At 52.0% G+C, this 15,406-nt stretch overlaps 1 protein-coding gene across 3 annotated transcripts in view; it reads right to left on the reverse strand.

The window, feature by feature from the left end:
* THEMIS (thymocyte selection associated) overlaps window positions 1-15,406 on the reverse strand; it is a 129,535-nt gene that overhangs the window by 100,813 nt on the left and 13,316 nt on the right. For 2 of the 3 annotated variants that reach the window (XM_038396517.2, XM_043510920.1), the window contains exon 2: window positions 8,671-8,829. In XM_038396517.2, coding sequence (XP_038252445.1) covers window positions 8,671-8,829 — 159 coding nt within the window. Of the gene's footprint in view, window positions 1-8,670; window positions 8,830-8,964; window positions 9,063-15,406 lie in introns of all 3 variants that reach the window. The other variant, XM_043510921.1, reaches the window with a different exon arrangement.

Genomic DNA, 15,406 nt, shown 5'->3' on the forward strand with positions numbered 1-15,406 from the left:
CTCTATCACCCCGCCCTCTAAATTCTGCCAGTTCTCCGGCGGAGAGGGATGCGTGGCAGAAAGGTAAATGCCCAGATAGAGCGGTGGCCCCGTGCTCCACCGGATGGCCTGTAGCATGGGTGGGAGGGAGCTCGCCTGCCGCCAGTCCCCTACCACCAAGCCAGAGCTCTTGACCCAGTTGACCTGCGTGGAGGAGGCTGCCGAATAGATGGCCTGGCAAGCCTCCACCCACGCCAAGTCGCTCAGGTCCTGGACCACGAGGAGCACGTCATCAGCGTACGCCGACAGGACCAACCGCAGCTCCGGCTCCCGCAGCACCAACCCTGTCAACCTCCTTCGGAGGAGACAAAGGAAGGGCTCAATCGCCAGAGCGTACAGCTGGCCTGAGAGGGGGTATCCCTGCCGTACTCCTCACCCGAAGCTGACCAGTTTGGTCGGGGTCCAGTTGAGCCTGACCAAACACTCTGCGGAGGCGTACAGCACCCGGAGAAAATTCACAAACCTGGGTCCGAAGCCAAACGCTTGCAGAGTGTTCAGGAGATACCCGTGATCCACCCTGTCGAACGCCTTCAACTGATCTAAGGACAGGAGGGCGAACGACAGACCATCCCTACACCCAAGTTCCAATAGGTCCCGGACCAGATGTAGGTTGTCGAAGATGCTGCGGCCCGGGATGGTGTAGGTCTGATCTGGGTGGACCACGTCCGCCAGCACGGACCCTAGCCGCAGCGAGATGGCTTTTGCCACAACTTTGTAGTCCGTGCTGAGGAGCGAGACGGGACGCCAATTTCGTAAATCGCGGAGGTCCCCCTTCTTCAGCAATAAGGCCAGCACGGCTCGCCTGCACGAAAGAGGGAGGACCCCGCTCTGCAAAGACTCGGCCCAGACGGTGACTAGGTCTGGGCCCAGGACGTCCCAGAACACGCGGTAGAACTCCACGGTCAGCCCGTCCATGCCCGGAGGTTTATTGGTGGACATGCGATGGAGAGCTTCCGAGAACTCGGCTAGAGCGAGAGGCAGCTCTAGCCGGTCTTGGTCGCCCACGCTGACCGTCGGGAGCTCCTCCCACAGCACTCTGCAAGTGTTAGGATCGGTCAGATCTGGGGAGAAAAGGCTTGCGTAGAAGGCTCTCGCCCTCCCGCACATCTCCACCAGATCCATGAAGGGGGTGCCATCTTCTGCCAGTAGGCAGATGACATGTTTTTTAGCCCCTCTCTTTTTCTCCAGGGTGTAGAAGAAGCGGGAGCCGTGATCCATCTCCCGAAGGAGACGGATGCGGGATCGAACAAAGGCACCCCGGGCCCAATGGTCCTCGAGGGTCCGGAGCTCCTCCCGCTTCTCCCGGCATGCTCCGCAGAGGGGTGGATCCTCGGGGCTGGCGGCCAGACGCCTCTCCAGCTCTACGACCTCCCTTTCCAACTGCTCTATTGCCGCATCCCTCCGTCGGCTGGCGCTCCGGGTGTAGTCACGGCAGAAGAGCTTGGCGCGCACCTTCCCTAGGTCCCACCACTGCCGCGCCGAGAGAAAGGCACGCCGCTGCCCTCGCCAGGCCAGCCAGAACTCCCGGAAGGACTCCCACGAAGCCCTCATCCTCCAGCAAGCTGTTGTTAAAATGCCAATAGGCCGGCCCCGGTCTCTCCGCGCAGAGGGAGGCTGTCACGGTGGCTATATAATGGTCAGAAAATGGGACCAGCCGGATGCTGGAGGAGTGGGCTCGTGAAAGATGAAAGCGTGATAAATAAATGCGGTCCAACCGGGAGTGGTGCGACTGATGGGCCTCCACCCTGACAAAGGTGAATGTGGAAGAGTCATCCGGGTGGTGGTCGCGCCAGACGTCCACCAGGGAGTGGTGTTCGACTATCTCCTGGAGGACGGCGACGGCGGCCAGGCTCTGCGCGGTCCCCGAGCAGTCCCACTCCTCGAGGGTGATGTTAAAGTCCCCTCCCAGCACCAGGCACTCATGAGGATCCAAGGTGCCGAGGAAGGCGGATGCCTGCTGATAGAATTGCAGCCGCTCCGGGCTCGCTGCTGGGGCATAGATGTTGACGAGGTTGACTAGCAGCCCCTCCATGCGGACCTGGAGGTGCAGCAGGCGGCCCAGCACAGCCTCGGCAACCCCCAGCACCTCGGGCCGTAGGTCGGGGGGAGAACAGGGTTGCCACTCCAGCCGTACGAACTGTGAGGTGGCTAAAGTAGACCCTGTCCCCCCAATCCAGCCGCCATCTGTCTTCGGCGGTCGGATCCATATGGGTCTCCTGCAGGAAAACCACAGAGTACCTCCCCTCTCGAAGGAAGGAGAGCACCTGGGACCTGCGGAGACCCATCCTACAGCTGCGGGTGTTCAATGTTGCGATGGTAAAGGGTGCCATGAGGAGGGCTGGGAGGGATCCTCGCTGGCAGGGATGCTCGTGGCTCCCGGCGGGTCACGCAGCAGTCCGTGACCCACCCCGTAGGTGAGTAAGGAGTCATGGAAGAGGCGGACCCGCGGGTAGGCCGCGGCGCCCTGCCTCCCAGTCCTTTTACCCTCCCCCATGAGGGCCCTTGCAGCCCGGAGGATTTGATTAAAGTCCCCCCATCGCTGGAGGGCAAGCTGGACTTTGTTGCGGGAGCCACGGACGTCTTCTAAGAACTCCCGCAACTCCTCTCGCAGCGCATGGGAGGCTGGGGTTACGGTCTCCTGATTACTCCCTGACGGGGCCCTTGGTACAGCCCCGTGGCCCACCGAGACAGGCAGACAGGGTGCGGACCCCCGACGGGGCTCCTGATAAGTTGGCTTAAATGCTGGGGCGATAGGGGGCGGCGGAGGGAAGATAGCAGCCCCTGGTAGGTCGGGACAGGGAAACACAAAGGCCGCTCCCTGGGAGTCATCTGTTGGCAAGGGGAAGGAGACAGCCCCAGGGGCGTCAATAACATCTCGGGATGTGGACGGGATAGGGACAGGGGCAGGGGCAAGGTTAGAGGTGAGATTCTGGGCGGGTAGAGGGCTCTCAGTGATGCCGGGCGCAGGCTCTCTGGTGGATTTGGCAGCCACGGCATCAGGGGGTGGACTCTCTCCTGTAGGGCCCTCTCCCAGGAAGGAGGTCGAATGCTCCTCACCAACGACGGGTGCCCCTGGTGGCTCAGGTCCCGGCCGCGTGGCACTGGCTGTCGCCTCAACAGGTTCGGCGGCCCTCAGTGGGGTGCCATCTGCAGCCGGGTTGATGGAGGAGTCCAGGTGCCCCTCGGAGGTGGGAGCGGAAGCAACGGTTAGGGGGAGGGAGCATGGGGAAAGGGGGGCTGGAGTGAAGTCGCCTATATTGAGGCCCGCTGGCATAGGGTCGTCCTCCCCCTGGGTGACCGGGGTCAGACCCAGGGCCTTGATCTCCTCATATATTGATGGGAGATCAGTTTCCACCACCCCGGGTTCTCCTCGCTGCCACCTGACGCGACTGTTGCCTCGGGGCACACTGAGGTTTCAGATGGAGCCTCGGGGGCCTTGGAGGAGAAGGAGTCCTGGGGAGGGGAGATACTGCCTTCCAGTGCTGCCACGTCTTCCCCAACCGGCACCGGTAGATGGAACACACCCGTGGGTAGAGCGGAAGGCTCGGCATCGGTGCCCCCCTTCCTGGTCTTCCGGGGGGCCTCCACATCAGAGTGGAAGGAGCGGAGCTCGAGCCTTCCGCTTGCCCCGCTTCCCCTGGACTAGGGCCCAGCCCTCCATGGCATCATCTGGGGGCTGGCTAGCCGGGGTTGTGTCAGGGGGCAGAAGCAATGGCTCAGGGACTCGAGGGGGTAACAGTGGGGCAGCACAAGGGAGGGAAGATTCCCCTTGGGGTGGGCCCTCTCCCATGCCCGGCAGTGTCCCTGCCGCACCCTCCTCCACAGGCCCCACTAGATTGCAAGCAGTGGGGGCGGGGCTCTCCCGCTCATCTGGGCATAGTTGGGGAGGTGACCCTTGGGCCCGAGTAGGAGCAATGGTGGACTGGGAAGGAGGAGGGATGGTTTCGGGTACTGGGCAGCCAGGGGTGCCGGCGATGATAAGGCCGGTGCCCTGCCAGGGCTCGGGGGTCCCGGATGCCCTTCCTTGCCGGGCCAAGGGGCAGTCCCTCCGGCCGTGCCCCATCGCCCGGCAGAGGTAGCACCGGGCCTCCCCCGTGGAATAATGCACCCGGTAACGGGCTCCCTGGTGGGGGACTAGGAAGGACCCCTCCAGCGCCTCTCCGTCATGCGCCGCCGGCGGCAGTTGAAGCTGCACTTGCCGGCGGAACGAGAGGATGTGACGGAGGGCGGGGTCTTTGCAGCCCAACGGGAGAGGGCTGATGACAGAGATGGGCTTCCCCAGGGTAGAGAGGGCGGGTAACAGGGCGGCATTGGGAAGAAAGGGAGGGACGGAGGTCAGGACCAGGCGGACGCCCAGGTCCTCTAGCGGCTCTAAGGGGACAAACACGCCCCCTACCGCCAGGCCCTTCTCCACCGCCTCCTGGGCGGCGGCCTCCGATGTTAAGAAGAAGACGACCTTGCCATACATTTTGGAGGCCACCACAATGGCCGTGGGCCCCACCACCCTCGCCAACGCCCGCACATAGGACTCCACGTGGGGTGAGACGGGCACCAGGAGGCAACGAACGCCATGCTTCCTGGTCATGGTGGGAAAGGGGCCCCGACCGCTATAGATGGTAGCGGAGGCGGTGGGCTGGAGAAATGACATAGCGGCAGGCGGGGGGGCTGCCGCCACCTGGGCGTATGCTCTGGGGCCGGGGGAGGGACACCTGCAGAGCTGGTGAAGGGAACAGCGGGGAGGGGCGCCCCAGCCGGAGATGGGGCCAGGGCATTGGGGGTAGCCCCTGCCATGGAGGGCCTGGTCTTTTTAGCGGGGCCCTTCCCCTTCTTCTTCCCCTGCCTTTCCCACCAGCTGGGGGGACTCCCCCCGAATCTGAGGGGATGAGAGACATGGCAGCAGTGGAGGTCACCCCGGTGCCTGTCGCTGCTGGTGCCCCAGCAGGGATGATGGCAGATGGTTCGGTGGCGGAGGTAGAAGCTTGGTGGGGGGACAGAGGGGCAGGTGGGGGAGAGGTAGCTGGGGCTGCTGGCGGAGCCCCACCCGTCTCATCCCCCTCCATCATGAGCAGGGAGGGAAGGAGAGACAGCAGAAGGAGGAGGGGAGAGGGGAAGCAGGTCAACCACTCCTCCCCGCTAGGCTGCAGGCAGGGGAGGAGGGCAATCAGGGGTTAGGGGTCAGTCACCGACACAAGGTGGAATTCCGGCTTCTCTTGGTGCACTAGGGGAGGGGGGATACAACAACATTCGGGGTGCAGTGAAAGGGGTTGAAACTAAAATGGGGAGTTGCACAAGTTCATGGGAGGGGGCATGGGCACACGGAGCGAGGGGCTAAGCGGTCTGGGGGTAGAACAGGGAAACCAAGGGGCTAGCGTCAGAGGCTGGGGAGGGGCAAACAAACAAAGGCTGCAGAAGGAAATGGGCGGGGCAGGCAAACAAACTGAAGCTAATAAGGGGGGCTGGGGCAAAAGAGGGGGCAAAGCTACAAGTGGCAAATGGGGCAGGTAGTAAAGGGCAAAGCTGGGAGGTAGGCAGTCCGGGGGGGGCACATGTGCCCACGTGCACTTGCACAAGTCTTTTTTAAGCTGGCTGCTGCTTCTGGCCCAAAGGGTGGAAATAGGGCGTGGCAAGCCAAGCAAGCAGCTGAGTCCAGAGGCAGGAGCTGAGGCAGATGGTATACAGCCAGTGGGGGTGGTGGAGGGGGCAGCGGTGGTGGTAATAGTGGTGGGGGTTCAGGGGGACACACAGATGGATCAGGGGGCAGCTCCACACCACACCCCCTGTGCCCCTACAAACACAGTCAAGACTCCCACCACAAGAGCACAGTTTGAAAGTTACTCAGTCTTAGGGCCCCCTCTACGGTGGTCTGCAAAGTCTCTAGGTGCTGCCCCACTGGCAGATGGTCCTCTTCTTCTCTTCCTTGGGCTTCAGCAGCTCCAGCCAGCAGACTCCACAGCAGCAGCAGCTCCAGGTGATGGTCCAGGCAGGCAGAAAGGACCCCTCTCAGGTGGTGGTGGTATCCACAACAGCAGTGGCTGGGGTCCCTCACTCCTCCTCTCTGGGGAGTGGGCTAGCAGCCCCCCCCCAGGGCTGCAGTTGCATCAGTAGCAGCACCCAAGAGTGGGGGGTCCAGCAACCAGATAGCAGAGAACGGGCGGGGGGGAGGTGTCTTGCCCAGCCAGGGGAGCAGCTGGAGCAGCAGGGAGAGCTTAGGGCCTAGCAGCAGCAGGAGTAGCAGCTTCCCACCTCCCTCCAAGCTAGAAGGCTATAGAAAAGTAGTGGGAGATAGATATATTCGCTCCAGGGTAAACAAATCCCTGGTACCAGGATAAGTGAAATGGAAGCTGCTCCAGGTCAATTAAGACACCTGGGACCAATTAAGAACTTTCCAGAAGGCAGGGAGAAGGCTGTGTTGATTGGGACACCTGAAGCCAATCAGGGGCTGGCTGAAACTAGTTAAAAGCCTCCCAGTCAGTCAGGTGGGGGTGCATGTCAGGAGCTGTGGGGGGAAGTTGCGCTGTTGGAGAGGCTGAGTAGTACACACCATATCAGGCACAAGGAAGGAGGCCCTGAGGAAGTGAGGGCTGCTGTGAGGGAAGTAGCCCAGGGAATTGTACATGTCATGTTTCTAAAAGGTCAGCTACCATAGCTGATACTATTAGGGTCCCTGGGCTGGAGCCCGGAGTAGAGGGTGGGCCTGGGTTCCCCCCCCCACCTTTGCCCCCTGTTTAATCACTGAGACTGGGAGACAACAGAGACTGTGCAAGGAAGGAAACGTCTCCTCATCTCCCTCGCTGGCTTATGATGAAAATGGCTCAGTAGACTGTGACCCTTGTCTCTAGAGAGAGAAGGGTTATGTGGAGGGTCACAGTGAGCCTCTAAGGCTAGTGAAATCCACCAGGAAACGCGAGACCCACGGAGGCAAGGACAGAGCTTTGTCACACCGTGCAAAGTAGTGTTAGTAGATATGAGTTCAGTCTCACAAGGCTCAACGTAATGGATTTATGTTTCTAATGGAAATTGATTTTCTTTCCTGTCTGAACCCAAGTTCCTTTCTCAAATAGACTGGTTGAATGAGTTTTCAGATCTCTCTGAAGACTGGAATAGAGTCAGAGCAATCATAGAATCTCAGGGTTGGAAGGGACTTCAGGGGGTCATCTAGTCCAACCCCCTGCTCAAAGCAGGACCAATCCCCAATATTTGCCCCAGATCTCTAAATGGCCTCAAGGATTGAACTCACAACCCTGGGTTTAGCAGGCCAATGCTCAAACCACTGAGCTATCCGCCCCGGGATTAAATTCAGCTCTGGTGTAAAAGGGTGCAACTCTCTAACACCAAGTGTAAATTTGATTCCCTGAATTCAACCAGTGCCAGTACTGACTACCCCATGCAATTAAAACACAAGTCAGACCCCCCAGAAACATGAGACTGACTTAAAAAGCACAAGATTTTCAAGCTCTGGCTCCCAGTTCACTTGCCTAGTGTGTCTCAGTGCCCGCTCTCTGCCCCCGTCTCTTAGTCTTGCCCCTCCCACTGACCCCCTAGTTTCCACATCAGCCCTTGTTTCACAGTCACTCCCAGAGTTCCCCCTGCCATCTCCCAGTACCAGTTACAATTCCCTCCCCTCCCCCTCCACCAAGTCCCATTTTTAATCTACTTCCTCCACTGCCTCCCTTGGTCCAGGTCCCAGGTCCAATCCCTTCTGAATTTGAATCCGGCTGCTTCCTCCTCCATTGTCCTGGGCCCCTCAGTGGAGGCGCTAAGAGCACAGGAGAGACAGTCTCTCTGCTCTAGTTCTGGTTCCTGGCACTAGAACATCCCATAGCAACTGGGAATAGCAATTGCAGAGAAAGTTTTGCTGAGCACCTGCAGCTCTGGGATGGAGTGTGTGTGGTCTGATGAGCATGTAGGAGCTATGAAGGGCTTGAATATGGTCACCAGAGATGGAATCTTTGGGAAATGCAGCTGCCAAACTCTAAGAAGTGTATTCTGAGCATGTGTGAGTTTAGCTTTTTCAGAGGCTGCTAACTTGGCAAAATGTTGGTGCTGCTTCTGTGGGGAAAAAACACAAGATCCATCCCTGAGGCAAGGGCCAGGCCTGCCAAATTTCAAGTCCCTAATCCAAAGCACGGGGACACCAGAACTTCTCAACCAAACTGTAGTAAGAATTTTTTTCAGCATTGGCAAAACACCGTATTTTCCCCTAATCTCATTCTCAGAAATGGCTCAACCATTTTTGCAGACGCTAAAAATAAATAAAAAAATATTAGCCTCAAGAAGACACCTGGCATGGAAAATTTCAGCCCAAACAATTGAAGTCTGGCAGAGTCATAAATAGCTGAAAACAGAGTTTCATAATGAGTCTTCTGTTGGACAACCTTAGGTATAAGCAGTGTTACAAGCTCCACTTTTAATATTATTATTATTTCTTATTCAAGCATGAGAGTCACGCAAAGTAAAATTTAGAAATTAGTTCCTTTTATCTAGTGCCATCTATTATGACTGTATTTTTTGGCATCCTAGTGGGTACCTCAACAGACATCAGTCATGTACATCATATGAAACAATAGAACAGATAAAGGTGATAATGGGGTTTATAAAACTTCAGTAACCTATATTCATGAAATACTGTACCTGGAAAATTCAGGGGCAATTCAATTCTGGCTGAGCACTGGTTGTCTTCATTACTCTCATAGATGCTTGCAATGATCTTATTAACTTTGAATCCAGTAACTTTAATCAATTCTCCGGTTGGCAGGCAGCATTCATTTCCAAACATTTCATAAATGGAGCCTTAGGAAACACAAAAGGAAAGAAAGATGGTACACAAGTTTTAAGCATGATTTAAAATACCCCTATTGCTGTTCTTGGAAGATTTCCTTCTACATAGACACTAAAAGCCATTTAAATCAGTTATGTGAAACTTACATGATCTTCCACAACTACTTGGTTTTCATTCTCCCTCTCAGTATTACAGACCCTGCCGTCAGTTTTCTACTTAGTTTTTTCCACCTTGGGTATTATTTCTCAAATAAAGATCAAAATCAATCTAAGATCAAAGTTTACTCTATTGGGATATAGGGTATATACAAGAAGCTATATGGGATAGGATCCTAGTATTTCCTATAGGATACATAGTATTAAAAACAATGGAGTTCCTCTCCATGGGCCTGATACAAAGACTATTGAAGTCAAGGGAAAGCTTTCTTTTGACTTCAGTGCACTTTGGATCAGCTGCATCTGTGCATGTAATCCATGTAGTTCCCAATAGCATTTCAACATACCATAATGAAGAGAAAAGAGCCTAAAAAGATCAGCCCTTCAGTCTTTTTACATTGAAATAGAATGGTCTCAGCCAGTCAGAGAGTAGGAATATCATACAATCTGGACCCACAACTGTACAGTAAATTTCAGTAGCAGTGCAGGACACAAATCTCTGTACTCTGATTTTTACCACTGTCTGCAGAACTCATCAACCTGGTGGCCACAAGTACTCCTTTTCTTTTTGCGAATACAGACTAACATGGCTGCTACTCTGAAACCTGTCATATGGGGAAGGACCATCTCAACTTCACAGCTATATCAAAAATACTACCTATTAGCAGTGTCATTCTCTTCACAGTGACTCAAGGTTGCATCCCAAGTCATAACCATATCCTGGGCTAATAAACACCTCTTACTCAGTACAGGGTTTGGTTGTGAACTCGTAGATAGGCTGCAGTCTCAAGGTGTCTTTGTTTAAGAACTCAGTGATGAGTTGTTTTGCTCTATTTTGCTTCGTATAATCCTAGGTGAGAGAGGAAGTAGGTTAAAACTCATTTGGTGCAGAGATGCATACTACATTAGGTACCCTAAGCTATGGTGCTCCTTTTGGTAATAAGCACTAGACTTGGTAGTAGGTGATTGCAGTATTGAGCCCTAAGAGGAGGATAAAAGCGCAAGCTAAAATAAGATACATTGGAGAAGAGGCAGCATCTCCATAAATAAGGCTATATTCAACGTTCCCTTAGAAATGAAGGTTCCCCTACACTTCTCACTGGGAATATGAAAGTCCACTGAGGCAGGGTGAGCTGTCTCCCAAAATCATTTCCAGGAGCTGAGGAGAGTCCAGAAAAAGAGGTCTCCCTACATCCTTTAGCACATATGGGGAGAGCAGAAGAAATAACACTTCCCCCACCTCCATGCACCTGGGTTCGAGTATGAGGGGGTGTCTTCACTGGAGAGTTAACTTGGGTGATGGGCTACTAGGTATTAGGACCTGGCCTGGGTGTGAGCAAAGCCCTGCCTGTGTTACTGTGTCCTTGTTGGTGCTGCACTCACCCATGCGTGTCACTAGGACTTCTGACGGCATATCCCATGGTTCTTTGTGCTGCTGCAGGATTAGCCATTCTATGGTTCTTGCCCAGTGAAATATGGGAAATCTTGTCTTTTCCTTCTGGGCATATGGGGAAGAGGGGTAAAATTGTGGGAAGGCATTGGAGGACTAAGAGCACTTGCTTACTTCAGCCTGCATCCTCACTGTCAAATGCATGGGTTACCAGCCACCCTGACAGCCTCATGCAGGCTTTAGCCTTATCTATACCCCCAGCCATGCCAGCTAGCTTGGAACGAAACTCAGCCAAGAGGGTGTGGATGGGAGACGGTTTACAAGTAACACCTGAGTAAGAGCCTGGATGACTTTGCAGTGAAAACATACGCAAAGAAACCATTCTATTCCCAGTAACATCCTCATCTGATGGGGTGCCTTCAGAAGCAGCAAGGCAAGGTTGCTCCTGTAGTGTACTTCTCCAGTGATTACAGTATTGCAGTCCTCAGACACCTCCTCACTGGGAGCACGTGCAGGACTGATTTTTCTGCTCCCTGCAAGGGGAAACAGGATGAAGCAGTATTTTCTCTCATCATGTAGAACAGGGAAGTACATTTACACTCACACAGCACTGAGAGAGGGTAGGGATTGCAGTACTGCCAGGACTTCCTCATAGTGAATTCCCTACTGCGATGCAGAGGGCCATTCTACTTAGCTTGTAAACTCTGCAGGCAGGGACCATCTTTTTGTTACATGTTTGTACAGGGCTTAGCACAATGGAGTCCTCATCTATGGTTATGGTCCTTAGAAACTATTGCAACACAAACAACAATCTGGCGCAAGTTGGTGTAGTTTATGCCTCCCTGAGCCACGCTCAGTTAATCTGGCTCTAAATATGTAAGACCAGGAAAGTCACTGCTCTGATTCACTATAAAAGAACAATTTATCTTTCTTACTGCAAAAACTGAATCCTGTCACTGCTTGCACCCCTAGCAATACCGCATTGACTAACACAGCTACTACTATACACCCTGCTGGACCTCTCTGGGTTACAGTGTCTGATGTTCCAATGACCACATGAGGAAATGTCAGAGCTCTCCTTGCTTTAGCTGTGCTCCATAGGCACATGTTAGAGAGAGTGAAATGAAACAGCAGTGAAAATGGTTATCCTCTTTATCTGATGAAAAAAACCTCACCACCCTTCATATACACTACAGTATACAGATAATAACATCACTGCTTTTTATCAGAAAAGGTAAATCCCAGAGGACACAGCATGAAAGAACACTTTGGGGGTATTGGGTTTAGTGTGCGGGTGCTGGTCTTTGGTGTACAGAAGGTCAGACTAGATGATCTGATGGTCCCTTCTGGCCTTAAACTCCATGACTCTGGATTACAGTCCACATGGAAATACGTACACTGAATTCTATTATCCTCTCCAGCAGCACATTAGCCACTGGGCCAACGGACCCGAGCGCAATTGGGGCCCTGGAAAATTGGGCTCTCCCATGTCCCAACCCTTCTCCCCAGCAGGACTGCCAGGTGTGGGGGCGGGGCAAGCCCCAGCGCCCTTACCCCATTTTCCCGGCAGGAGCGCTGGGGTGTTGGGGGAGGAGGAAACTGCAGGCAGAAGGAGTGGGGAGGAGCCCCCACTTGCTCTGGCCCAGGACCCCACCAATCCATAATCCACCTCTGACCCTCTCCAATAAAATGAATCTATGATGAATGTGCTAGTAAAAGGGAGCACATTGTTCACTGTATCTTTTTTATTCATTGAAGCTTTAGGGCTAGATTCTCTGCTGCACCCACTTTTCCAAACTATACAAGTTGGCCCCCAACAGACCAACTAACAGCTGAGAATAGCTGGACTGTAGTGGTGCTCCAGCTACAAACCTCTAAAGTCAGGGCTGGATGACAGATGTCAGGGTTCCCCCACACACACTCTGAGGTACAGATGTGGGGACCTACATGAAAGGCTCAGCTTCACAGTTACAAAAACAGGAATAAAACTACCTCCATAGCATAGGAAAATTCACAAGCCAAAACAAAAGATAATCTAACACATTTCTTTGCCCTGCTTACAATTTCTGTGGATTTAGATGGATTATTCCAGGTAGGTTTCAGAGTAGCAGCCGTGTTAGTCCATATTCGCAAAAAGAAAAGGAGGACTTGTGGCACCTTAGAGACTAACAAATTTATTAGAGCATAAGCTTTCGTGAGCTATAGCTCACTTCATCGGATGCATTCAGTGGAAAATACAGTGGGGAGATGTATATACATAGAGAACATGAAACAATGGGTGTTACCGTACACACTGTAACAAGAGAGTGATCTCTTAAGGTGAGCTATTACCAGCAGAAGAGCGGGGGGGGGGACCTTTTGTAGTGATAAACAAGGTGGGCCATTTCCAGCAGTTGACAAGAACATCTGAGGAACAGTGGGCGGTGGGGGGGATAAACATGGGGAAATAGATTTATTTTGTGTAATGACCCATCCACTCCCAGTCTCTATTCAAGCCTAAGTTAATTGTATCCAGTTTGCAAATTAATTCCAATTCAGCAGTCTCTCCTTGGAGTCTGTTTTTGAAGTTTTTTTGTTGAAGAATTGCAACTTTTAGGTCTGTAATCGAGTGACTAAAAAGATTGAAGTGTTCTCTGACTGGTTTTTGAATGTTATAATTCTTGACGTCTGATTTGTGTCCATTTATTCTTTTACAAAGAGACTGTCCACTTTGACCAATGTACATGGCAGAGGGGCATTGCTGGCACATGATGGCATATATCACATTGGTAGATGTGCAGGTGAATGAGCCTCTGATAGTGTGGCTGATGTGATTAGGCCCTATGATGGTATCCCCTGAATAGATATGTGGACAGAGTTGGCAACGGACTTTGTTGCAAGGATAGGTTCCTGGGTTAGTGGTTCTGTTGTGTGGTGTGTGGTTGCTGGTGAGTATTTGCTTCAGGTTGGGGGGCTGTCTGTAAGCAAGGACTGGCCTGTCTCCCAAGATCTGTGAGAGTGATGTGTCGTCCTTCAGGATAGGTTGTAGATCCTTGAGAGAGAGGTTTTAGTTGGGGGCTGAAGGTGATGGCTAGTGGCGTTCTGTTATTTTCTTTGTTGAGCCTGTCCTGTAGTAGGTGACTTCTGGGTACTCTTCTGGCTCTGTCAATCTGTTTCTTCACTTCAGCAGGTGTGTATTGTAGTTGTAAGAATCCTTGATAGAGATCTTGTAGGTGTTTGTCTCTGTCTGAGGGGTTGGAGCAAATGTGATTGTATCGTAGAGCTTGGCTGTAGACAATGGATTGTGTGGTGTGGTCTGGATGAAAGCTGGAGGCATGTAGGTAGGAATAGCGGTCAGTAGGTTTCCAGTATAGGATGGTGTTTATGTAACCATCGCTTATTAGCACCATAGTGTCCAGGAAGTGGATCTCTTGTATGGACTGGTCCAGGCTGAGATTGATGGTGGGTTGGAAATTGTTGAAATCATGGTGGAATTCCTCAAGGGCTTCTTTTCCATGGTTCCAGATGATGAAGATGTCATCAGTGTAGCGCAAATAGAGTAGGGGCATTAGGGGACGAGAGCTGAGGAAGCATTGTTCTAAGTCAGCCATAAAAGTGTTGGCATACTGTGGGGCCATGCGGATACCCATAGCAGTGCCGCTGATTTGAAGGTATACATTGTCAACAAAAAAATATCAAAAACAGACTCCAAAGAGAGACTGCTGAATTGGAATTAATTTGCAAACTGCATACAATTAACTTAGGCTTGAATAGAGACTGGAGTGGATGGGTCATTACACAAAGTAAAACTATTTCCTCATGTTTATTCCCCACCCCCCACTGTTCCTCAGACGTTCTTGTCAACTGCTGGAAATGGCCCACCTTGATTATCACTACAAAAGGTTTTTCCCCCCCACCCTCTACCCTCCGCTCTCTTGCTGGTAATAGCTTCCCTTAAGTGATCACTCTCTTGTTACAGTGTGTATGGTTACACCCATTGTTTCATGTTCTCTATGTATATAAATCTCCTCACTGTATTTTCCACTGAATGCATCCTATGAAGTGAGCTGTAGCTCACGAAAGCTTATGCTCAAATAAATTTGTTAGTCTCTAATGTTACCTAGTGAAAAGTCCTCCTTTTCTTATTCCAGGTATATTTTCAGGAGGTATTGTATCTGCTTGGCATCTCCCTCCGTCCTGAGAGACAACAACAAAAGAGAACAACAAACAAATCCTTCCCCTCCAGATTTGAAAGTATCTTCTTTCCTCATTGGTCCTTCTGGTCAGGTGCCAACTAGGTTATTTAGTTGTTTAACCCCTTACAGGTAAGGCAATTCAGTACAGCTGCGAAGGAAGGATTTTGTGCTACTCTTTCCTCTATATTTATGACACCAGATGACTCTAGCTAGTGGTGGTCCTAATTTACCACTCCCACTAGAAGAAAGTGTAGCTTGAGAGATCTAGCCAGTTTCCAACCCCTCAGTTCCAGACCATGAAAGAGAATCTGGCTTTTTAGCCTTTTCTTCTGTTTCATAATTGTTCACAAACTGATTCTGATTGCTATGAATATATTTGCTATTAATTTCTTCTTCTCTCTCCTTCTCTTCTTAGCAAGCTTTCCTTCAGCTAAGCTGAAATGCATAACCCAGTGAAAGGCCCAACTTAGTGGTACTCTCATGACAGGGACAGGGAATACGCTTAAAACAATGAGGTTCATCTGTCAATTTTTTCCTCCAGTTGTATGAGGTGGGTGGTCTCCACTGGTTTGTTTAATGAAGGTTTCCAGCTTGGCCCCAGTACCTGAGCCTCCCATATCACAGTGTAGTAAAACTGGAGCCCCAGATGGACATTACAGTTGCCTTCATAATTTTTTTTTTTTTTTGGTGTGGTTAGACTGGAATAACCAAATGCTTTACGGTAACACATCACACAGTAGCAGAGTGTCACAAAGTAGCTTGTTTGTTGATGCATTTTTTTAAAATACACTTCCTGCACTCTAAAAGCGTAGCCCAGCTCTTCATTTTATTGCTGGTCGTCATCCCCATGAATCCTTGTCTCCTTGTC

The sequence above is a fragment of the Dermochelys coriacea genome, chromosome 3 (genome assembly GCF_009764565.3).
Source record: "Dermochelys coriacea isolate rDerCor1 chromosome 3, rDerCor1.pri.v4, whole genome shotgun sequence".
NCBI lineage: Eukaryota > Metazoa > Chordata > Testudines > Dermochelyidae > Dermochelys > Dermochelys coriacea.